General features: G+C 54.1%; 8 protein-coding genes across 8 annotated transcripts; 2 read left to right on the top strand and 6 right to left on the bottom strand.

Annotated features, from left to right (window-relative positions):
• Positions 1-894: 894 nt before the first annotated feature.
• Positions 895-4,017, bottom strand: J4E90_009426 (uncharacterized protein; the record flags this gene model as incomplete). Its single annotated transcript, XM_051438945.1, has 1 exon — positions 895-4,017. The coding sequence occupies one exon, from the start codon at positions 4,015-4,017 to the stop codon at positions 895-897; it is 3,123 nt and encodes a 1,040-aa protein (XP_051287022.1).
• A 1,931-nt stretch (positions 4,018-5,948) lies between these two features.
• On the bottom strand, positions 5,949-7,055 carry J4E90_009425 (uncharacterized protein; the record flags this gene model as incomplete). The annotated part of the gene is made up of 2 exons (XM_051438944.1): positions 5,949-6,650; positions 6,966-7,055. 2 exons carry the CDS (start codon positions 7,053-7,055, stop codon positions 5,949-5,951), a joined length of 792 nt encoding a protein of 263 aa, XP_051287021.1.
• Positions 7,056-7,570: 515 nt separating this feature from the next.
• J4E90_009424 (uncharacterized protein) lies at positions 7,571-9,673 on the bottom strand (the record flags this gene model as incomplete). Its single annotated transcript, XM_051438943.1, has 4 exons — positions 7,571-8,192; positions 8,242-9,258; positions 9,306-9,579; positions 9,625-9,673. 4 exons carry the CDS (start codon positions 9,671-9,673, stop codon positions 7,571-7,573), a joined length of 1,962 nt encoding a protein of 653 aa, XP_051287020.1.
• Positions 9,674-10,556: 883 nt separating this feature from the next.
• Positions 10,557-11,001, bottom strand: J4E90_009423 (uncharacterized protein; the record flags this gene model as incomplete). The annotated part of the gene is made up of 3 exons (XM_051438942.1): positions 10,557-10,757; positions 10,812-10,931; positions 10,999-11,001. The coding sequence occupies 3 exons, from the start codon at positions 10,999-11,001 to the stop codon at positions 10,557-10,559; spliced, it is 324 nt and encodes a 107-aa protein (XP_051287019.1).
• Positions 11,002-11,356: 355 nt separating this feature from the next.
• J4E90_009422 (uncharacterized protein) lies at positions 11,357-11,912 on the top strand (the record flags this gene model as incomplete). Its single annotated transcript, XM_051438941.1, has 2 exons — positions 11,357-11,608; positions 11,724-11,912. 2 exons carry the CDS (start codon positions 11,357-11,359, stop codon positions 11,910-11,912), a joined length of 441 nt encoding a protein of 146 aa, XP_051287018.1.
• A 299-nt stretch (positions 11,913-12,211) lies between these two features.
• Positions 12,212-14,139, bottom strand: J4E90_009421 (uncharacterized protein; the record flags this gene model as incomplete). The annotated part of the gene is made up of 2 exons (XM_051438940.1): positions 12,212-13,632; positions 14,136-14,139. 2 exons carry the CDS (start codon positions 14,137-14,139, stop codon positions 12,212-12,214), a joined length of 1,425 nt encoding a protein of 474 aa, XP_051287017.1.
• An 898-nt stretch (positions 14,140-15,037) lies between these two features.
• J4E90_009420 (uncharacterized protein) lies at positions 15,038-17,134 on the bottom strand (the record flags this gene model as incomplete). Its single annotated transcript, XM_051438939.1, has 1 exon — positions 15,038-17,134. One exon carries the CDS (start codon positions 17,132-17,134, stop codon positions 15,038-15,040), a length of 2,097 nt encoding a protein of 698 aa, XP_051287016.1.
• Positions 17,135-19,162: 2,028 nt separating this feature from the next.
• J4E90_009419 (uncharacterized protein) lies at positions 19,163-22,965 on the top strand (the record flags this gene model as incomplete). The annotated part of the gene is made up of 4 exons (XM_051438938.1): positions 19,163-21,900; positions 21,948-22,438; positions 22,490-22,819; positions 22,874-22,965. The coding sequence occupies 4 exons, from the start codon at positions 19,163-19,165 to the stop codon at positions 22,963-22,965; spliced, it is 3,651 nt and encodes a 1,216-aa protein (XP_051287015.1).
• Positions 22,966-23,727: the final 762 nt, after the last annotated feature.

Below are 23,727 nucleotides of genomic sequence, written 5' to 3'. Positions count from 1 at the left end.
CTTGGCTCTTTATCCGGTAAGAGAAACGCTCTAGCAATAGCACCGAGCCCAACGTACTCTTGTCGAAACTCTATCGTACAAAGTAGACTGACTCGCTTTTACCCTCTTGTACAAAAAGGTCTAGGAACAGGCCTCTTATAGTCGCAGATCGGCCTTTCGTCAACGCGAACCGTGGTAGTATTCACACGTGCGCGTTGCTTTCCCGACGCCAACACGCGACCAACAGACGTCAGACCCGTCTCGACTCCCTCTCCAAAAACCCTCCTCTAGCCAATCGCACGGCCCCGAAAACCATCTTCTCTAGCCGTGTCGAAGGTCCGAAGGTTTCCAAGCCGGGCGCTTGACCCCGCCTTCCTCTAGTGCGCCGAATGTTCCCCGCGACCTGGTCCATCGTCATCGGGAGCGCGACGCCAAGTCTGCGCAGTAGCCGATCAATTAGAGTCTTGTCCGAGAGTCGTGCGTTGATGATGGATGCTGATGTTTCGGTGTTGAAGAACGGCTGTGAAGTGTGAGGTGGTGGAACCTGAGACTTACCGACGTGCCTGCCGTATGTAGCTTACGCGGTGTCACGTCGGATGTACTCGAAACGCGCCGAAGGTAGCACAGAGATCCCGCGGTCATGTCTAAATTGACCTTTGGATATATGAAAAGCTTACGACAGCTACAAGAGTCACCATGTTATCATACGAAGAAAGAAAGATATTTCAGAGGGTATTAGATTAAGAAACATCGCTATCTACCTAAGAACGTCCTCCCGCTACAAATGTCCCTAAAAGAGTCAGACAGGTAAAAGGTACCGTCTACTCATACAGCAAACGCCTTGTGGTATCATGCCTTCGATCATCCATCAATGTATCGTTATCCTAGCGTGTATATCGTCCACCAACATGTTACTTAGTTGTTGTCGTCATCGTCAGAGAAGAAGTTCAAGATGGCCTTGACCGCCATAGGGCCCAGCCCGTGGGGCGGGTAGCAAATGTAGCTTGGGTCGTCGACTGCACCCAGCTTCTCACGGAACTCAGTCTTGTTGGTGAGCTTGAGTTCAGTCGCAATGGCGTGGTAGGCGCGGCTGAGCACCTTGACGCGAGTACCTTTGACGTTATGTCCTGGGCTGAACTTGGAGCTAGCACCACCACCAAAGGTGACGCTGGTTGCGCCGCTAGCAGCGACTTGCTTGAGAGCGTGTGTGACAATGTACTCGATTGAGCCACCGGGCGCGCCGGGGAAGTCGAGAGAGTACTTGACTTGCCAGCCGTGGTCAGGTGAAAGCTGCGCCATGGCGACAAAGGCAGCGATAGTGCCGTCGGGTGTGTAGGCGATGTGGTATTGGCGATGCTCCTCGTCTTGCCATGGGTGGATGTTGGTCAAATGGACCTGCTTGCCCTTGCGGTTGTTCAGCCAATCCGCTACACGAGCATCGACCTTCGCCTTGACATCTGGTGGTGGTGGTGTGCCGAGGGCATAATCGCTAATCTTGACACCCTCCTTCTCCGCGTGGCGGATCTTGCGCTGCACGTCAGAGTCCTTGTCCGCTGGGTTGTGGACAGGGTCTACACGCTGCTCTCCAGTGACGGAGAATGTGCGCCAGTTGAACTTGGTTGCAAGCACCTCCTCGGTGGCGTGTCCTACAAGAAGCCACAGTGGCTTGAGGTTGCGCTCCTTCTTGATGTACTTGAGGTAACCAGCCATGGTCTTGAGGTATTGAGACTCGTGGCAAAGAGGGTCACCGACAGTGATGGCGAACCCGTCTTGAGGTACGAAGCCGACAGCCGCACCGGTGTTCTCGTCGCGCCAGATCTCGGTGCGAGGCTCCAACCAGGACGTGTTGGTGGCATCACCGTAGTTGGCGATGAGCTTCTCGATAGGCTGGAGGTCGATCTTGGCAACCGCACGATCCTGTCCTTCCCACGGTGGATGCATGGTGCTGGCCTCAGGATGTCGCAGCTGCTTGATAACTGGCCGCTCTGGCAAACTCTTCGGGTCGCGAGGGAACATGGACGCATGGCGAATGTTTCCGAGGTTCATCATCAACATGAGAATACGCTCGAGACCGATACCACCTCCACCGTGGGGTGGTGCTCCCCATTGGAAGCCCTGGATGTAGTCTTCCATCGAACCGGGATCGACCTTGAGCTTGCGCATCTTGTCCAGCAGCAAGGTGGAGTCGTGGATACGCTGGCCACCACTGAGAATCTCCTGTCCTCTGCAGAAGATATCGAAGGAGTTGGTGACCGTGGGGTCGTTCGGGTCGTTCATGGCGTAGAATGGGCGCGCGTTGGCAGGGAACTTGTCTAGAATGTAGTAGTCGGTTCCAAGCTTCTGCTTGATGACGCGACCGAGCTGAACCTCATCCCTGGTACCCAGGTCTTCGTTCACGTCAAGCTCATTGCCATCATCGTCCCTCCAGCCGGACTCGTTCAGCATGCGAACACCGTCGGCGAAGGGAATGATGGGTGTCTGGTCCAGCCAGACCAAGTCCTCGTGAGGGAAGTGCTTCTTGATTACCTCAATCTCGGGACGGTATTGGTCGTAGATACCCTTGAAAATGGCCTTGAAAGTGCGGTCTAGCACACGGAGGACCTCGTGGTAGTGCTCGTCGATCTGCATCTCCAGATCCAGACCAGTGTACTCAGTCAAATGACGGTACGTGTTACTGTTCTCAGCACGGAAGACGGCACCGATTTCGTACACTTTGCCAAAGTCTGCAGAGATGGCCATCTGTTTGGCCAATTGGGGACTCTGAGCAAGGAAGGCGCCACGACCAAAGTAGTCGATCTTGAACACACTGGCACCCGACTCGGTAGCACCGCCCTGAAGCTTTGGGGTGTGGATTTCGATGAAGCCTTCCGAATCTAGCTGGTTACGGAAGAGCCTGCAGATACCAGACTGGATGCGGAAGATACCCTGTGAAGCTGTTGTCCTCAGATCGATGACGCGGTTGTTCAAACGTGTACGATCCGCAATCTTGACGCGGGTGTGTCCTTCCTTGTGCTCTGCATTTGCAAGCTCAGCGTCGACCTCGGCCTGTGAGACCTCGGCTTCGTTGACGTTGAAGGGCAGGTGGTCGGTGACGGCGGCCTCGACGTGGAGGGCGTGTACCGAGACCTCGACGTCGTGGATGGTGGCTCCGAGGACCTCGCCCTGCTTAGCCTTGGGCTCCTGCAGGATACCCTTGACCAGGACGATGGTCTCGGCGTCCAGGTGCTCAGCCCAGTACAACATGTACTTGGAGATATCCGCGTGCTCCAAGAGAACACCCTGGATGGTAGCGAGCTGCTGGCGGAACATCAGGAAGACGAACTTGGAGCTCATCTTCCTGAGGTGGTGGATGCGGGCGCGGAAGACAACCTCCTTGCCAACATCCTTTGCGGAGAAGTCCTGGATCCTGTGGCGGGGCTCATGCTTCCACTCGCCAGCGTAGGAGTTGGGGTCGATGACACCGTACTTGGAGCGCTGCTCGGGAGTCAGCTCAGCCAATGCCTGGTCTTCCATCTCCTTCCTTCTGCGCTCGAGCTCTTGCTCCTTCTCCATGTTCTGCTTGTGGCGCTCTTCCTGCTGGGCCTGCTTCTCGTGCTTGCGCAGCTGACCGCGGGACATGGGCTCGCCCTCGCGGTTGAGGGGGGCATCTTCGTCGCTCGAGTCGTTGCCAATGTGTAGCTTCTCCTTGACAGCTCGCATGGGGCTGTGAGAGATAGACCCGGAGCGGTTGGTCTTGTTGGTCTTGTCAGTGCCGGTACGGCTCGGGCTCTCGGTGCGGCGGTGGAGGATACCGCTGAGGGAGTTGCGGGGCTGGTCGATGCTGGTCCTGCTGTCGGTGGGCGAGGCAACGTCGGCGCGCTTGTGCTCGCCGCTTGCTCGAGAGCCGCCCAGGGTGACGGAAGAGCGCGGCGACGCGACGGGCGACTGTGCGCGGCCATTGACGGACGAGGGCGACTTGACGCCGCTCTTCTCGTCGTCCGAGGCCGAGGAGCCGTGGTGCGGCTTGAGCTTGTCAAGCGCTCTCTTGAGGGAACTCATGGCGGGGTGGTGCGAGAGCGTTGCCCGTGTGTGCGTGGTTAGACTACCTGAGCGCAAGTGGGGGCAAGCAGACGCGGGGGAGTTCTGCTGCTGAGGGCGGATGGAAGGTGTTCCTGGGCGAGGGAGAAAGAATTGCTATGGATATGCTAGCAAGGCCGGGAGACGCGAGGTTTAGTATACTGTGGCTGGCAAGGGCGCCTGGCGTGTATGCCGATGCGAGGGTGAATGGGCTATGACGTGACCCCCCAGTTTTCGGTACAAGATGGCTGCGTTTCACTGACAAGCCCTTCCTAGCGCCGAGCTTGTGCACAACACCGACCGTGCGCAAGCGTGACGTAGATGCTAGGGGAGTCCTTCGCTCTAGATCGTGCCTGGCCGTACCAGAGAATCCGCGGGTGCCGGAGGGAGTAGGGCAGATTAGGAGCGGAAGGGCGGGCGTGATAATAATGGATGGACCCCTCCATCACCACAGCACCGCGACTACTATCGCAACATGCCTCTTCGACGTGAAGATATTGATATCAAAACTCTGCTATTCTGACAGAACGGCCCGCATGCACAACCCTTTGTCTTCGCTGACACATGCCGCCCCTCTGTCCCAATCGGTAAAGCTGCTGTCTGCGCCTGTCTCGTTCCAGCAGACCCGGTGCTAGTACAGGCAATGACATGCGAAGCTTTTCGAGCCAAGATCTTCAACCCGGCCTGCAGTCCACTTCAGCCACGGGTCGCCTATGTCAGCGTCGACAGTAAGCCATTGGGCCATGCAGAGCCATCAGTCACCTCCCAACAAGCTTCGGCGCTCGCAACTGACGACCGCCGCATGTGAAGGATTAGTCGCGAGAGACGGCTTGGCGTATGCTTACTCGTATTTCGTTGCGGCGTGCCGGGTGAAACCGAGCCTAGTCTCTCCGAGCGCACATGGGAATCATCGACTTTGGCGAAAGCCATGGCATTCTGCCGGATGCGCATGAACAAGGCACAGCCAACTACCAACAACCAGTCGCGACCCTCATCTCTCTGCAACTCCAAATCTCCCTCAAAACCTGCTGCTCTGCCGCTGCGTCACAAGGCATGGCCAGCAGTTGCGAAAGCGAGATGAAGCCCAAAAATAACCGATAACATCGACGATCGTCGTGCCGCAAACCAGTTCTCGCCAGGCACGCTGCGCCGCTCAAGATCGTATTTCACCATGCAAATCACTCAAGACGCCTGCCGATAACCGCCTTTCTTCCCCCCACCAAGATTTTTGTCGGCACATGGGCATTCAGGGAAAGTGGGCTTGACCTTGGACCCGTGTGCCACATTGCGGCTGGAATTATTATGGCTTGTCTCAGCTACACTGTTAGACCGCTTTGGAGCGGCAAGTCGTCCAACAACAGGATCTTGTGCCCCACAAACGAGATTTCGTCCCGCATATGACTTGCTGCTATGCTGTCATGGCTCCTGTTTGCTTGTCACTCTACTCAGTGAACACTCCACCTTGAGATACCGCAATCTCCACAACATCACTCTTCCCCTGATGTGTACGATGGTAACTAAACATGCAAACCTCTCTGTATCTGTCCGGTGTCCTCTCTTTCTCTCACTTCTCGTCCACTCCTTTCCCAATCGTTCATCTCTCATCTGATGCGAGATAATTCTACAAGTGGTATTGCGTCGCGTGTCATAACCGCCAATCATAAGCGAGCTGCTCACATGCACGGTATTGCCTCGTTGCTACCAACGCAAACAATCTGAAGTGCCTTCAAAGTATGCCATCGCCTCTGCCTCGTTCCTTTGCTTCGCGTACCGCCTGCGGTGTCTTCAGACGCGTCCACATTATATCGCCCTTGTAGATGTAGATCCTCCAACTATCCTCCTTAATGGTAACGCCAGGTTCACCGTGCTTGGGGACCCCGCATTTAACTTCCGACCAGTCCCAGTCCGTTAGCTCATCCATCGTAGAAACGGGACTTTGACGTCTTAGTCTCTGATGGCACGACGCGTGGATTTGACTCGGGCAGTTCTGCGATATCCCTAGTTTTGAACATGTCGTAGATTGACTGCGAGATGGCAGATGCTTCGCTCGACAGCCGGGGTTGTAATTTGACCCATTCTACCCTGATGGCTTCTCTGATTGCTACCAAAGTCTCGACATCGCCGTTTTCGTAGGCAACGCGGGCGGAGTGAAACGGGAGCTCGAGGCCATCCAAGCGGCGATTGATCGAACTGTAAGTACCTCGCACCGCATATGGCATTACCCGATATATCAGTTGAAGGACTTCTTCGATAACGCCGTACGCAACCTTTCCCTGCTCGTTGTCCGTGGGTCCTGGGGCTGGCTTGGACTCTGTGATGGAAGAGAGCCACTCCTCTCGAAGTCGACCGTAAAGCTGATTGGTATGGAGGCTAGCGATGGCTGAGTGACGCTCGGTACCATGTCTACCGCAGCTTGTGTAATTTAGGGCCACCAATGTTGCTGTTTTGATGTTGCTCAGCGCTTCGAAAGGTCCTATAACCACAAAGACCGCTGCGATGATGTCTTCCTCAGACCATCTGCAGTAGTTTACCAGAGTGGGCCTAACTTCCAGCCACTCCAGCGAAGTGTTTCCTGATGTAAAGAAGTCGATAAATTTCCGCACGCTATCCCTCGCCTTATAGGCTTCGTATTCATCACCACTGATGCCCCTTCCATGCAGATCAAAATGAGCATCGGACCATCTCCGAAGATTGACGTGGACGGTAAGATGGCGGATGGATCTGGCTGACGGCGAAAATATCATAGAGAGGCTTCTGGACTCCGTACGCCGCCACCATAACTTATTTTGTAGCTGGATGCTATCTTGCGATATGTACGCATGAAATGGAGTCTCTCTATACAACACAGAAGAAGCCTCTTGATTGACCTTATGATTAACTCGTAGAATAGAAGCGGCATGAACTTGGGATTGATAATTGGGTTTAACGACCTCAGGAAGAACGTTGCGGTAAATCTTGAGGCGCAACTCAGTCGGAAGCTCCATGAAGTAGCATGGCGCGTGGGTGTTCGTATCGGACATGGCTGGAGGCTGTGTGTGGGTGTCGGAAGCTGCGAGTGTCTTAAGGGTAGCGGTGGTATACAACAGTTGTCGATTTTAGTGAGTCGAGCTGAGGACTATAGGTGTAGGTAAAGAAGTCAAAAGTTTCTGTGCTTTATATAACGCCGCTTCCCGATATACATCCGTGGATACCTGCCACGTGCCCGGTACGCGAACCATGGTTGCGCGACACCCAGAACAACGAGCTAGTAGCTATCTCGAGAGTTCGCTTGCGACTGATACTTTGGGTGAGTCAATGTATACCTATGTTCGCGTATTTCGAGTTAGTGGCACGCTGACAATGTGTTGAAGGACGACGGGAATGAAGCAAATCTAGAACTTTGCACCTTGGTCGCAAGGAGCGAGTAAACCGGTACCTCCCATTGCCTGAAAATGGCGACCTATAAACGACTGTGTGACTGCACCAACTGTATATACATATCGTCTGCTGCTCATCGACTCACTAGCATGACGCTTTGGGAGTGCCACCCCATCCTCTACGACTTACCCAGCACCCAAACCTCCCCGTTGCTCGATGTATCACTCGTCATGAACAATCTCCCCTGCGAATCCCACGCCAAGCCCGCAGGCCTAAAGCACCCAGAGCTGAAACTCGGTCCATTACCCTGGCATTTCTCTACAGCCGGGTTGTAAAAGATGTCCTGGGCCGCTGTGGTACTAGTAAGAGGCTCAACCGGAGTGTAGTTGCCGTCCGCACCAATCTTGAACTTCACAGCGACGAGCTTGAAGCCGGTGACGGGTGTGCGGTTCCAGCTACCGTGGTAAGTAACGTACATGGTCGTACTATCGGCGTCGAACTTGCAGTCGATGGGTGCAGAGTGAGGGAACAGCGTAAGCTTGGGAGCTGTGGCTGTCTGGACGCAGGTATCGTCGTTCATGTTGGTGCTGGGCTGTTGGACAAACCAATCGCCTACTTTGAAGGCCTTGTCGGTGAAGTCGCTGGGCTGCCAGACGGTGAAACAGGACGGGTAGCCGTACCAGTTGTTGTTGGGCTTGGTCACGTCTCCCATGTAATGGATCTTCTCGCCTGGGTTGTTGAAGTGAATATCTTTTCCGTTGCGCTTGAAGTCGTCGCCGCTGTTCTCTACGCCCCAGAGCCTGTAGCATTGTTAGTATTATCACGCGCGCTCATCCAAGCGAGGCTTACATGTTGTTCTTGTCGAAACAGATTCCGACGTCGTTACGCTGACCGTAGCCAGCGTTGTATCCTCCGGACACGTAGTTGTAGCCTCCGCTTGGAATCTTTGACAGATCGAAGACCTTGATAATGGCACGCGCAGTCTTGGGGTCCGACGTGGCAGAGTCAATGTTGGCATTCGAACCATGGGAAACGACCAGCAGATTCGGATTCTGCGGTGCGAGGGCAAGAGTGCGGGTCAAATGAGAGCCGCCGTTATACATGCCAGTAATGATCGTTGTTCGAGTTCCCAGTGTCCCAGCAGCAGCATCATATGGCCAGGAGTAAGCCTGAGTCATGGAACTGGCGTAGAGCGTCTTTCCGTCAGGACTCATCGCAATGCCGTGGTTCAGGTTGTTCTGCGAGACCAGCATCTTGATAGAGGTAACACAGCCATCTGTACCCATCTTATGGTACGAGATACCTTTACCAGATTGAACTACTAACATGTTTCCTACACCGTCGAACTGAATGCTACGAGGGGCAGTCAAGCCTCCCGCGACTTTTGTGGCCTTCCATCCGGCTGCGAGACTACCCTGGAATGTGGGACTACCGGCACCGGAGCACGAGGCTGGAATGGCAGCAGGCGCGGCTGGCTTTGACGTTGCAGACGGTACGACGCTTGTCACGACGGTGGTCGGGTCAGCGGAAGGACTTGCTATGGGTGCCGTCAGCAGGTTAGCATTGACCAAGGAATCAAAATTCTCGATGCGTGCAGCGTCCAGATTGTGGATCCATTTTCCCCAGGCCGCGTGGACGTTGAATGCAGAATCATTTCTGGCAGGGTCCTCGACCGAAGAGACGCCGTAGGCCCAGGCAAATTGTGTTGTACCGGTGCCATTCAATGCGTATCTTTCATCTTCGTTGTTTTGCCATCCAGTGCAGCCTTTGCACAGTGCATTGACAGTCCAATGTGTAGCGTTTGTCTTTGTGCCTTTGAGGTAGCTGTGCTCGGCGCCATCGTATCCAAGCGGTAAAGCAATACCACTGTGGGATGTTAGAATCGTCATCGTCAACCTGGGTATGCATCATACAAAGCGAAGCGAGCAGATATCGTCCCGGATTGACCGTTAGGCCAAGCAACGCTCAATGGATTCCAGACCATATTGCCACCCCATGAGAAGCCGACCCATTGATTGGCAATTGGCGCCGTGATCCTGACGATGGCATCATACGGGTCTGTAACGTTCTTCGGAAGAGCAACACCAAACGTCATCCCTGTTTCGGGCTCCGTGTACGACGAGTAACTGATCTTCGTTTCTGCATCGTAGACAACAGTAGACTGTGCCTCACCTTCTTGAGCAAAAGCTTCGTTCTGTCAGTATCAACGGCTAAGGCGGACATTGAACTCACCATAACCAGCAAGTGCCGCAGCACTGCCAATAAGCTGGGTGTAGCGCATAGTGGCGGGATCTGTGGATAGATGGGCGTAGCTATACGTTCTTGACTGTCACCCAGTAGGCCTTTCCCAACTCTTTATGCGGCCAACTCCAACATTTATCGCGACCACAGAGCGAGCCACGAGCCATGCGGGGACATGATTCGATCTCGTCAATCTGTAATTTGCATTCATTCCTCTGGTATGTCTTAGATGAAAATGTTGGAGAAAGGCTTTGGGAGGTCATATCGAACCACCAATCACTGTACTCGGGATTACGATATGTGACGGACTGCGTACACCAGGATGATCGCTTTGTAGCTTCTGTCTCGCGGATAGGTTTCAGCCTGAGTACATTGATGGAAATGGCAGGTTGATAGTCAGAGTCAGGTGTTGACATGGTACGATTGGTCAATGAAACTTGGTTCTATCAATTTTGATGAGCTGGAACCGCATTGTGACCCGGAACAATACTCGCGATATCCAGTACTCGCTCATGCAGTGTTACCGAATGACGCTAAGACTTGCAAGACCCTGGATAAGCGACGGCAGTTGGCACGCGATGCAAAGCCGGGATATAGATTGGTGGGGAGGTTCTATTGTTGCCTCGTCGGTATTGTGTGGATGGTGTTGCATTCTTCCAAATAGCCCGGGATCATTAGCGAACTCAAACGTGTGGGGAGCCTGTTAGAGCGTTGAGAGATCTAGACGTTGAGATAATCAGCTGCCCTGACTTAGTATCTAGCTTGTGGATCGACACGTCGATTAGTAACTCGAGAGGGAGTATTCGCGCAGTAGGATCCGTTTTCTCATCCAGTCAAGCTTCGTATTTCAACATCGTAAGTTATGGTACACTTTTCATCGCACGACGCGCTGCCTTTTCTTCGCATCATCTTTCTGGTAAGGCTTATACACGAGCCTTGTTCATGTACGCGTTTCCAAAAGTCCACAGGCCAAAGGTCGCGAGAATGCTCAGACCAATAGGCAGCGGCTTGCCAGACTTCATTGCTCGAGGAATAGAGCTGCCAGCGAGGATAACGGAAGCAAGAAGAGCCAACTCAACACCGTACGCTGCGCGGCTGTTGACACGGTAGCCACCGAGCATGTACTATTGTTTGTTAGATGCGCGCAAGGTGGTGATGCATGTAATGTGAGGTCATACCAGAAGTCCGACAGTGCATCCAGCGACGACTGATGGGATAGATCCGGTCCTCACGTAGCCGGTGATGCCGCCACCAGCAGTGAGAGCACCCAGGATGAGAGCGATGTTTCCGAGAGAGCCCTGAACCTCCAATTAGCATCCATTCTACACCATGACTCGCGCGTGGCAGCAATCGGTGATCACGTACCATTGTCGCGTCGTGTTCTGTTATCTTATCGTGTGATTCGTGAAATGGAGTTCGGGCAGTCCCGTGAATACGTGAGGTCTGGAAGAAATAACTGAGGATGTAGAAGTTTCTCGTAGAAAGCTGAGAGAGAAGGAAGGCTGGGCCAAGTCCATGCCATGATTTGCGGGGATCCAAACGGACACCCGAAGGACACCGAACCGCCGACGCGGTCGGTCGTCGTACCCCAGAGCTCGGACCATCTACGAACATCTGGCCTCAAGCTATCCACCAGCGGCAGCAGCATCACCACGGCGCGTCATCTCCCAATTCCACTTCCAACACCAAAAGTCTCGACACACATCCTCGAGACGTCACGAAAATGGCACCGAAACAGCGCACCACCGCCCCAACCGGCGCCCCAGCTACAACCACATCTACAACAGCTACCCCATCAGCACCTGCTCGCTCAAGCAAAGCAAACAACACAGACGCCGCCGCCATTGCGCAAGGAATATGGAACAAATACGTCGACAAGACACCCCAGCGAACTAAGTTGCTCGATACCTTCCTCGCTTTCCTCGTCATCGTCGGTGCTCTGCAATTCCTCTACGTGGTCTTGGTTGGAAACTTTGTACGTCCTCAATTCTCCCATCACATGTCCAATTTCCACAGTTCCTAGATCCGGAGTACGATGAGATTGGAAGAAATGATATACGAATTGCTCGCTAACGTGCATGGAAACACAGCCTTTCAACGCCTTCCTCTCCGGCTTCAGCGCAACAGTCGGCCAATTCGTCCTCACAGCCTCGCTGCGCATCCAGACAAACTCGGAGAACAAGGTGCACTTTGAGAATATCTCGCATGAGCGGGCATTTGCGGATTTCATCTTTGGCAGTTTATTGCTGCACTTCTTTTGCGTCAACTTCATCAACTGAGCGGGAGATTTGCGGCGTCGAAGAACAAACCAGGGGAAAGGAATACGACAGAGGAGGATACCAGACGGAGTGACATCTGTGCGATAGGTTGACAATACTACAAAAGAGAGGTCTAGGAATTGGACATGTGTAAGAATAAGAGGGTTCAGATGAGGCATGGATAGCCCTGCATTTGGTGGTGGGATATATACAGCAAGGAATATCCCGCTATATCACAAAACGACTGCCCCATCAATACAAGAGCAAGACCACAAGCGATCGTTCCAACACTCAATCTATTTCACCACCCACTCCACCTCTCATTTATCCTTAGCATAATCCCCCAACCCAAACTCCTCCCTAACCGCCTCGCCCAACCTCCTTATCCCCTCCTCGATCTTCTCCCCCGGCGCCGCCGCATACGTCGCCCTAAAGAACAGCGTATCGTGCTCTTCCTCTGCATCCGCATAGAACCAACTACCCCTCATAACCAGCGCCCCATGTTCAATAACGCGCATAAAGATACCCTCTTCAATATTCTCAATGCTCTTCGCAGGGTAACTAGGATGTTTCCGAAAGTCGACCTGCATCCAATGGAACATACCCGCCATAGGAGGTTTCCAGCTCATGACTTCAGTAGGGAGGTACTTCGTACATGCTGAAAGGATGATATCGCGGCGATGTGTATATTGCATGCGCATGTGGATGAGCCAGTCGAGATAGCCTGCGTGGCCCCAGTGTTCATCCAGTAGTTTGAATAAGATGAGTTGGGACATGCCAGCGGGGTTCTGAGTCGACACATCTGCGTGTTTGGAATACCGTTCTACGACTTCGGCGGGTGCGGTGATCCAGCCGATTCGCGATCCGGGCGCGATTACTTTGGAGAAGGAATCGAAGCGAATTACCCGCCCGTCTGTGTCAATGGAGAGGTAGCTGGGCACGAGAGATTCGATGAAGTCGGCATGGGATGCTGGTGGCGGGACGGAGGGCGCGTTGGCGCCGGTGTAGGGTTGCATTTGGAGGAAGTAGTAGGGTTCGTCTTCTAGGATGTGGATGTCGTGCTTTTGGCAGACTTTGTAGAGTGCGTGCCGGCGCTCTGCGCTCTGCGTTGCTCCTGTCGGGTTCTGACCTGTTGGGACGGTATAGAGGATATGGGGTTTTCGTGCGCCGCGAGCTGTTTGGTCCCAGTTCGTTAGAAGAGAGTCCATCTCGTCGGGTAGGAGACCTTCGTTGTCGATGGGGACGCCACAGACGCGCACGCCCATTGGTCGGGCGGTCTCAACAAAGGCGGAGAAGGTGTATTCTTCGGATAGGATCATATCGCCTGGCCGGGTGAACATCCTCAGACACATGTCGGTGGCGGATGTGCTTCCGATAGTCATGGTGCATTTCCAGTCTTGGTATGGCGGATCATGGATCAGTTCAGTGTGCTCGGTCATGAAGCGGAGTAGTTGTGCTGAACCAGATCCCTGGCCATAGTTGAATGCAGTAGCAATGTCGAAGTTAGACTTGTTCTCCGCGAGGTCATGTTTGCCCGCGGTGATAGTCACACCAGACTCCCTAGTCTCAGCTTCCGAGAAGTGACCAATCGTGGGGACCTTGATTGACAATTCTTCAAAGGGAAAGTACTCGCTCGATGGTAAACCGCCGCCGAGAGATATTATGCCGGGTGTACCAAGATACTTTGCTGCTTCTTTGAGAGAGTTGCCCTTCCGGATCGTGGCTTCCTTGGTCATGATATCTATTTGTATAGGTCAGCCATGTAGTCCATGTCGAGAAAATGCTGATTGAAAACGGTATGAACTTACGACTCCATCGCTTGGCTTTGGGCTTGTGATCGTGAGACTTGAGTCTGAAGTTTGCCGTGTCCGATGGCGCTGCCACACCCCATTGAGCCGCAGTCGTCTTCTTTCTTCTTCCAAGAATCTCGTTGCTCAGAACCGGCGCGCTCAACGGGTTTGGGATAGTAACTCCAGACGTATCCGAAATCGCGGAGACTTCGACTGCTGAAGGTGGTGACATCTTGGTCTACGGTTCAACCTTCTTTATTTCCTATTTCAACTTTCGACGCAACGTACAAAGTGATGACAAGTCCGTGGATGAGTTGATTGAAGAGAGTCCAAGCCTTTAAACCTCACTTGATCAGAATTAGCTATCAGCTATCGGTTATCGCACGCCCTACACATGTAGTCAGTCTAAGGCGTGCAGGTGGATCCCTCAGCCGCCAACGTGCATCATGCCTACCCATTCGGGTAGCGGCTAGCCACGGTCTGGGGAAGCGCAGCAAGCGAGTCCACCAGGAACACCTGCCAAGGCCATGCTGACAACCTGTATAGCACAAGCCATGCGCCCTTTGCATGTACATTCACTGCGATGCGCATTCCTGCGTGATTGAGTCAATACGTATCAATTACGAACGCGTACCGTGGAATTCGCATATCTAGAGTACCGCAAGGGCCGGACGAGAACGGATAGTCGTGAGGTAAAGCTACGTAAGATGCTGCAAGACATTGGCCAATCGGCGCTTTTATGGCAACCGCGCTGTCACGAGACGCGTTCGGAGCAACAAAGCCGTTGAAACCCGTGATGGACTGACATCTGATGCTGGAATCAGCTGCCGTTGGCTGCAGTCTGTGCCAGCTAATATCGTATCCAGGGAATATTCATCTTTAGTCGAAACGAGGGCTATGAACTTGCAATAGCAATAAATACAGTGCAAGATACTGAACAGAAAGTCTTTGAACAGAAACAACCTGCTTGTAGTCGTCTGTGTCTATGATTGAGTTGAGTCAAGCTCTGAGCTATAGAAAGTCATTACGATGCATCATGCAATTACCCACTTTATCCACCTCAGCTTTTACGAGATGTAACTCCATCAGACATGTTATGACATGACGAGACGATGCAATAGTGTCGACCTCCATCAGGTATGCTAACAAGACCTCGACGCTCAGTCCCAAGCGGCGGTATGCAAAGGACAATGCACCACAAACGCCGTATATGCACAACCCCATATTAGAAAGATTATCGCCACGCTTATGTGGAACGGTTGGAATGACCAACGTGAGCACATGCGGGAAACAAAAACAACAAACGCGAGTAGGGTATAAAAGAAATCGCAAAGGGCCAGCACAACACGCCCAATTCTACATTACCACACAGTTTTCGTCCTTCTCTTTACCATCCTTCTCTTTGCTGCCCTTCTCTTTCTTGAGCTTTCCCTTCTCGGTGACGGTGTTGCTTGCTGGGACGTGCGACTGCCCGGATGCCGCAGCTTGGATGATGGCGAGGCGCTGCTTTGCCCGCTCGTCGCCGGAATCTGCAGCTTTGACGTACCAGACGTTTGCTTCTAGAGGATCTCTCCGGCAGCCAATGCCCATTTCTGTAAAGTATCCACAGGCATACTCGGCTTTTGGAAGACCTGATGGAATTAGTGGACTGTACTTCGCGCTGTTATCGAGAAACTTACCATGCTCTGCAGCTTTCTTGGCCCATTCGTACGCCTCATTCTCATCTTTTTCTAGAACAGGTTCGGCACCGACCATGTACCAGGCGCAGAGGTTCATCATGGCCTCTGGGATATCGGCCTGAGCAGCGCAGTTGTAGTAGTGAACGGAAAGCGCAGCATCCTTAGGGCAGCGCAATAGGCCATGTTCGTAGGCTTCTCCCAGCTTCAAAGCGGCCAATGGGTGACCCAGTTCGGCAGACTGGGTAAACAGCTGCACCGCGTACACTTCGTCCTTGAAAATGTCATCTCCGAAGCCCGTCTCGTGCAGCAGACCAAGCTCATACGGCGCAATGTTGTACTGGAAGTCGGCCGACTCGGTGGCTCGCTTCAGCCACTTCAATCCTTCTCTGTACTTGTTCTGGAGACCCATATCGCCTGTCAAACAAGCCTTTCCGAGTCGTGTCGCAGCTCCAGGATGGTTCTTGGACGCAGCAGCACGGTAAAACTGAACCGCCTTAGCGTAGTCCTTGCGGCAGCCCCAGCCAAACTCGTAGCAAAGTGCGGCACGGAACCCTGATTCAGCATGGCCGTGTTTGCTAGCAGCTACAAAGAGGGGAAATGCACGATCGTGGTCCGGCTTGTCCTTGTTGAATAGACCGGACGCGTACCCATCGGCGAGGTAGTACTGGGCGAAAGGATAGCTGCGGTCGGCTAACCTTTGGAGAATCTGTCGTGCTTCCTTCAGCAACTCTGTGGGGTTCATGCCGTGATCGACACCGCTATTCTCTGTCGCCAGAACCTCGCGGGCCACTTGTATCATGAACAGCGCAAACTCGTATTGCACGGCAGTATCCTGTGTCTTCTTGACGTTTGCCCTGTACATTTCCAGCGTCTTCTTCTCGTCGAGTAGGGAGGCATTCTGCCCCACAACGCCCCGTAGACCTGCATTGCCAAAGTTTGTCGCAGGAGCGATTTGCTGGTTGTACGGGAGGTTGGTCAAATCGATGTAAGACGACTCCGGCCTAAAGTCGGGGGAGCGGCGGCTCGTTGATACGGGGCGGGCGTAAGGGTTTGGTGATCCACTAGGTGATGGGGTTCCAACCACAGAGAGGCGCGGGGATTCTGTGCGACCTCGCATGTTCAGCTCTGAGCCGAGTGTGTATGCAGAGTTGGGTCTTGGAACCGTGCTGCGCGGGACTTGCAGCTCGCCCTCTTGCGCATGGCTGTTAAAGTAGCTGTTGCGCCCGCTGTTATTTGACGAGTGCTGGGAGCCGCCATTCGGCGATTGTGCGGTCTCGCGGGGAGGATATGTTGCAGCCGGCGGGGTTGGTTGGCTCGGGTAGGATACGGGCCGGTATTGCTCTTGGGGAGTGTATATATGGTCCGTCTCGTCGTGTGCATTTGCGACGTCCATCTCTGCAACGTGCGAGAATCGACTCCCGTACGAGCCGTCGCTAATATGCAGTCGCTTGAAGGGAATGTCCTGTGCGGGTGGAATCGAGCTCCCCGAGAATCTGTGCTCAATGTCTGGAGTTTCTCGCGAGGGCGTTCTCGAGTGGCCGTCGGAGCTTTGGTTGAAAGAAGAGCCGGACTGTCTCGAGTCGCGTCCGCCTGCTGTGTCGTGGTGCTCGGTGATGCTGAAAGAGGGCGTTGAGGAGTGGCGCACGGCGGGGGGTTTGCGCTGCTGGAAGCCACTTGAGCCGTTCGAGGCGGGACGATGCGCGCTGTAGGCTTCTTGGTCGGCTGGAATGGGTGGCAATGCCCTGGATGGTGGTGTCGAAGCGACCTGGGACATGGCTAGAAAAAGGCGAATCCCCCTTCGTTAGACCTCTGGTTGCAGTCTTATGTCCGCCTAAGTCCTGACTCGCTGGAACGGCGGGGCTCTAAGATGGTGGTGCAGTCCTAGCGACAAAGAAATCCGCGCATGCGATAAGAGACCGTCTGCCGTGTGGATCCTCTCTACTCGCACAATTCACTGTTAGTACTTGAATTGCGGTGTGACGACGGGCTGGGATACTGTTCGCCAACCTCGGCCTCAGGATGCGCACCCTGGGATGATGATCTACAATACAGAAAAGGATTAGACTTACAGGGAGCGGAGTGGAGGGTTCGCAGCTTCGGCACTTGGACCCTGAACAGAACGCGAACAGGTAGTCTTCTGGGTCAACTATCAACCTGCAACTTTCGCGCCAACAGTTCTACGTAGCAGGCAAGGCAAGTGGGAGGTTGACGCTTTTTGAAACCCCACCCGATGCATGCAGACCCTCGTATAGAATGGCGAATAGTGGACTGGGCGGCAGAGGCCGGCTCGCTGAGGAAGCGAAAGGGTGTGTGACTACAGTTGAAACACGAGCACTATCGATCTATTCGGCAAGAACCGAAAGGGGCGCGAGTAATCGATGGCGGCTCACGGAGGAATATTGGCAAATGTGGAGGAGCTTCTGCATGTACATGGGCATGCGTCGATATTTGACTACTGGCCCCAGGGCTGGGCGCTGTTTGAGACACGTACGCAGTGAGTATTAGGAAGGTGGCGTCATCAACCATCTGGTCACTGTCCAAACGTGAACCGCAGAGTTTGTTCAGGTGGTCGGGCAGACATGTTGAGGCTTGACAGTACCTAGAGACTACTTATCCAAGCTACCGCTGCCTCCGAAGCTCCGCCCGCAACTATCGATTCCTATACATGTGACAAATGCTAGCTAGGTAATGAGCCGTCCATGGCAGTCCGCACGGGTGGAGCTGCCGCCCTGCAGGGCTCAGGATGGAGACATGGAAGAGTGTGGAGCTGCGCCTATGTGAATAGACCCTGACTCCACGCGTTCAGTCATTCAGCTTGACGCAAAGCACAAGGCGTCAAGTGGAAATGCACCGCCAAAGCTCAGCGCAGGTCCACTCGTACATGAGGAGAAGGATGGGGCACAGTCCTTTTTATTTCAGGCAGCCTGTGCATTGCACGCGCGCAGTGTTGACATGCGGTAGTGGTAGTGGCGACCGCCCTCGGCGTCAATAGAAATAATGGACCGGTGGGCTGAGAAGCTGAACACCCTTACATGAAGGCCGCCGAGCACGTTGCGAAGAAGGGAGCGTTTTGAGTTAATGTCTAGTAATGTTGAAAAGGAGAGGTGAGGTTAGTGATAGGGAAATTGATAGTACGTCGATCCAGGGTAACCGTTTGGCTCCGTGGGCTGCAGGATTTGGTGCATGCAGGGGTCCGCTCATGTAGCAGCGTCCCTAGGTACAGCCTGAGGGCTCTGTGGTGTGACAGCGACATCTGTGGGGAGAGGCATGAGGATGGAAAAATCGTGTAGTACTACTGCATAGTATCGCCGAGGCAGACACTGGAAAATGCATGCCTCGACAGCCGTAGTCTCTGATCATCGCGAAGTCAGAAGAGTTCCCGTGTTTATGTATGCTCTAGCGATGGCCTTGTGCTAGTGGCGGAACGAAAGGCCCAAAATAGCACCCCCCTGGCCAACTTCGCCCCCATCTGCCATCGCTCTAGCAACACCTATTGTATCGCCCGGGGTCTCGTCGGTTTTCCTCGTCGCTCGTTAGGACCGTCTTTCACTACAATACATACACTGCACACATTGGTTATTCCGGCACCGCACTTGCTCCTGCCGTAGCCAGCCATCACTCGTTGAAAACGGAAATTACGACCCACCGCCTTTCCACGGCCACGACCACCCCAGACACGCATCGTCCCATTCATGCGATCAGCAACCTCATAGAGTCGCCATACGTATTCTTCCCGGGCCGAAAAGGGTTCCGCGCAGCAGCCCCACTGTGTAACAACAGCTGAGCTCGCATCCTCACGCAAATGTCGCTACCGCAGCGACCCGAAGAGTCGTCGCCGCCACGACGGGGCGAGCGGCGCCATGCACACCGCGACTCGCACCATCGCAGGAGAAGGACGTCCGACCTGGAGAACACGCGATCGCACGACCGCTCCAACAGCAAGAGCGGCACCCAATCCTATGCCCGCGCGCTTCCTTCACCCGGCACCCCCGTGCCCATGGAGCGCGATCCTATCATGCGAGGCCAACCTAATTCCTCTGGGCCAGAGCTAGGGAGAAAGCGCAGCCTCATCCGCCCCGAGCGCCAGCGAAACGACCCAAGCCACCCGAACTATCACTACCGCAAACACGCCCAGCGCATGGACGTCCACCCCTCGACGACCGGCAACGACCCCATCCTCGAAGACCATCTGGAAGCCGAAACGGTCAGCTCAGACAGTACCGATGTTAAGCCCCCACACCTGCGAAATGCCTCAGGCGGAGGCTACAATGACAAGCAGGCTCCCTTGGACGACGGAGAGCCGCGGATACAACGCAAGCTGACACGGAGCGAGACAATGAAGGCGCGCGAGAAGCAGCGCCAGAAGGAGCAGGACAAGCTACGCCCACCTAGTCTGTGGAACGTCTACTGCGCCATCGTCACCTTCTGGTGCCCGAACGCTATCCTGAAGTGCTTTGGAAAGCCGCAGAAGGCGCAGCAGCGAGCCTGGAGAGAAAAGGTCGGACTCGTCAGCATCATCATGCTCATCTGCACGTTCGTTGGTTACCTCACATTCGGTTTTACGGAAACCGTCTGCCCTTCTGGCGGCAACGCTCGTCTCAGGACGAACGAAGTCGGCGGTGGATACCTCATCATTCACGGCAAAGCCTATGATCTCGCCCAGTCCAAGCACCCCCGAGCCCGCGGCGTCCCCGAAGACGCAAACGTCCTCTTCGATCTTCCTGAGAAACACGGCGGTCAGGACGCCAGCTTCTTGTTCCAGAACGTCAACGGAGCCTGCAAGGGTCTCATCACCGAGAAGGCGAACTCTGGAATCCCCACAACCGGCAACGGAGACCTGGGTTGGTATTTCCCGTGCCGACTGTTCAACCAAGATGGATCGACCAAGCCCAACACCACCTTCTTGGAGTACAACGGTTATCTCTGCCACACCTCGGACAAAGCTCGCAGGGGCTTCTACAGCCTCCACAATGCTGGTGATGTTTACTACACCTGGGAGGACATCCGCAACAGCTCCAGGAATCTGATGGTCTGGGGTGGTGATGTGCTTGACCTAAACTTGCTCGACTGGTTCAACCGAACCCAGGTCAACATCCCACCTCTATTCGATGAAATCCGCCAGAACCCCGCTGTTCGCGGTGTCGATGTCACCCGTGCGTACTCGTCCAGCTACGAGAAGCAGGTAGCCCGTTGCTTCACCGAGACTATTAAAGTTGGCTCCATCGACACAGAGAGCATTGGCTGCATTGCTTCCAAGGTTGTCCTTTACGTCTCGCTCGTCTTCATCCTGGCTGTTGTCATGGCCAAGTTCGTCCTCGCTTTGATCTTCCAGTGGTTCATCAGCAAGAAGTTTGCTGCTACTAAGACATCTATTGGCCCCGCCGACTCCAAGCAGCGAAAGCAGCAGATCGAGGAATGGAGTGATGACATCTACCGCCCACCGCCAAAGCTCATGGATCCATCGTCCGGCTCTGACCGCAGCAACAAGCGTGGCAGTACCTTCTTGCCACAAACTTCGAGGTTCACCAGCCCCTACTCGGTTGACAAGAACGCAAAGACCCGTGCCCCGCCCACAACCATGACTAGCCAGAGCACAGCATCTCGTGTCCTCGGATCGAACGGTGGCATGTACAAGCAACTCAACGCCAGCCAGGGCACTATGCCCATGGATGGAAAACACAATGCGGTATTTACGGCACAGGAATCTCGATCCAGCCTACTCCTTTCCGGTAACACCGATACCAACCGTTACTCTAGCGTCGAAGGTTCCGGGCCCGCAGGTTTCACACACGAAGCAGTCGTGCCTCAGCCTCCTCCAGAGTGGCAGCCTTTCGGATACCCATTGGCTCATACCATCTGTCTTGTCACCGCCTACTCTGAAGGTCCCGAAGGTCTGCGAACTACACTCGACTCCATTGCTACCACCGACTACCCCAACAGTCACAAGTTGATTCTCATCATTTGCGACGGTATGATCAAGGGTCACGGTGAAGACTTGACAACGCCCGAAGTCTGTCTTGGTATGATGAGGGATCACGCGGTATTGCCCCACGAGGTTCAAGCGCACTCGTACGTCGCAGTCGCCAGTGGCTCGAAACGACACAACATGGCCAAGATCTACTCGGGTTTCTATGACTATGGCGAGACGACGCGCATTCCCGTCGAGAAGCAGCAACGTGTTCCAGTGATGCTAGTGGTAAAGTGTGGTACACCTGATGAGGCCAAGAAGTCCAAGCCTGGCAATCGTGGAAAGCGAGACAGTCAGATCATCCTCATGTCGTTCTTGCAAAAGGTCATGTTTGACGAGCGTATGACGGAGCTTGAGTTTGAGATGTTCAACGGTATCTGGAAGATTACTGGCATATCGCCTGATTTCTATGAGATAGTCCTCATGGTGGACGCCGACACAAAGGTCTTCCCTGACAGCTTGACGCACATGATCTCAGCCATGGTAAAGGATCCAGATATCATGGGGCTCTGCGGCGAAACAAAGATTGCCAATAAGCGGGATTCGTGGGTCTCCATGATCCAGGTGTTTGAGTAAGTGCATTTGCCGTGTCTGACAATCGCGCCACTAATCATACTAGATACTTCATCTCCCACCACTTGGCAAAGTCATTCGAGTCGGTCTTTGGTGGTGTCACTTGCTTGCCCGGTTGTTTCTGCATGTACCGCATCAAGGCTCCCAAGGGCGGTCAGAACTACTGGGTCCCGATCCTGGCTAACCCTGACGTCGTCGAGCACTATTCGGAGAACGTGGTCGATACGTTGCACAAGAAGAATCTGCTACTACTAGGTGAAGATCGTTATCTGTCGACGCTTATGCTCAAGACGTTCCCCAAGCGGAAACAGGTTTTTGTGCCGCAAGCCGTTTGCAAAACCACTGTACCGGACGAGTTCAAAGTCTTGCTGTCACAGCGCAGACGATGGATTAATAGTACGGTCCACAACCTGATGGAGCTTGTGCTAGTGCGAGATCTGTGTGGCACCTTCTGCTTCAGCATGCAGTTCGTTGTGTTCATCGAGTTGATCGGAACCCTGGTCCTCCCGGCCGCCATTGCCTTTACCTTCTACCTAAGTAAGCCCCCGTACCCCATCTTGAAATCCTGGCTTTGCTGACCACGTCCAGTCGCTATCGCTATCAAAGCCGCCATCCTCCACACCGAAGCTCCTGTCATACCCCTCATCCTGCTAGCGCTCATTCTTGGTTTACCCGCGGTTCTTATCATCGTAACGGCTCATCGATGGTCTTACGTCGCCTGGATGTTCGTCTATCTGCTGTCACTGCCTGTTTGGAATTTTGTGCTTCCGACGTATGCCTTCTGGAAGTTTGACGACTTCAGCTGGGGAGATACTCGAAAGACGGCGGGCGAGAAGACGAAGAAGGCAGGACTGGAGTATGAGGGAGAGTTCGACAGCAGCAAGATCACGATGCGCAGGTGGCATGACTTTGAAGCAGGTAAGGAACACAACTTCTCGCGATAATGCAGTCACTGACGTTGGGCACCAACAGAACGAAGACTCAAGACACCAGCGGCGACATCGGCTGGCGGATGGCCACCGCAGCAACAGCAGCAGGGATACGATCAGTACTATGATAATTGATTTCGCAATGAGGCGTCGCGTAGGAGCGGACTGCATATGTACTACATGATTTGCGGCATTCCTGGGGTGTTCGTTTTAGCAGGCCATTTCTGTCATCGTTTATGAGATCATAGAATTTCCACTTCGCCGTCGGGGTCACGTAGGCACCTCGCACTAGTAATACATTCTTACGGCATGTCGTCAGCTCTCGCGAGACACGGCATACCGATGCTGAAATACCACTTTGATGAATGACCTCGCATCAGTGTTCCTGTGCTGTTTTGCAGTCTCAAGATCCGCCCTGTGCGCCCAGCGCGCCCGCAGGGTGGTTCGAGTTTCGCTGGAGCGATCTGTGGCGTGCTGTCGTGGAGTGCCAGCACCGTTGTCTACAGGCAGAACGGCAAGGGGAGACAAAAACGGCGTTCGAGCCACAGTCTGGGGAGGCGCGGTGGGAACCGACGTCTGATTTGCTCCACGAAATAGCCGTGCAACCGTGGGCCGGCGCTCAGCACGTCACCCAGAAGATGCGCTTAGCGAAGCTGGTGTGCTGTCTGTGTCCCAAAAGAGGCCTGACAAGAGCAGATGTGGACGTGGGTGTGTAATGGTGGGTGGCCACTGCATTCTCGTCGCGGGGCCTTGGCTCCAGAAGGTTGTCGTGTTGGCAGTGCCATGTGAGTTGTATCACGGTGCGTGGACACGCCGCAGCCGCTTAACCCTGAGCGCCTGGTGACAGCGTGGAGTCGAGCAGCGTGAATACACAGATCTAACGTCTGGAGATCTGAG

Source organism: Alternaria incomplexa, assembly GCF_024043165.1.
Source record: "Alternaria incomplexa strain BMP 0042 chromosome Unknown scaffold_16, whole genome shotgun sequence".
Lineage (NCBI taxonomy): Eukaryota > Fungi > Ascomycota > Dothideomycetes > Pleosporales > Pleosporaceae > Alternaria > Alternaria incomplexa.
Note: the sequence above shows the minus strand (reverse complement) of the source record. Positions and strands in the feature narration are given on the sequence as shown.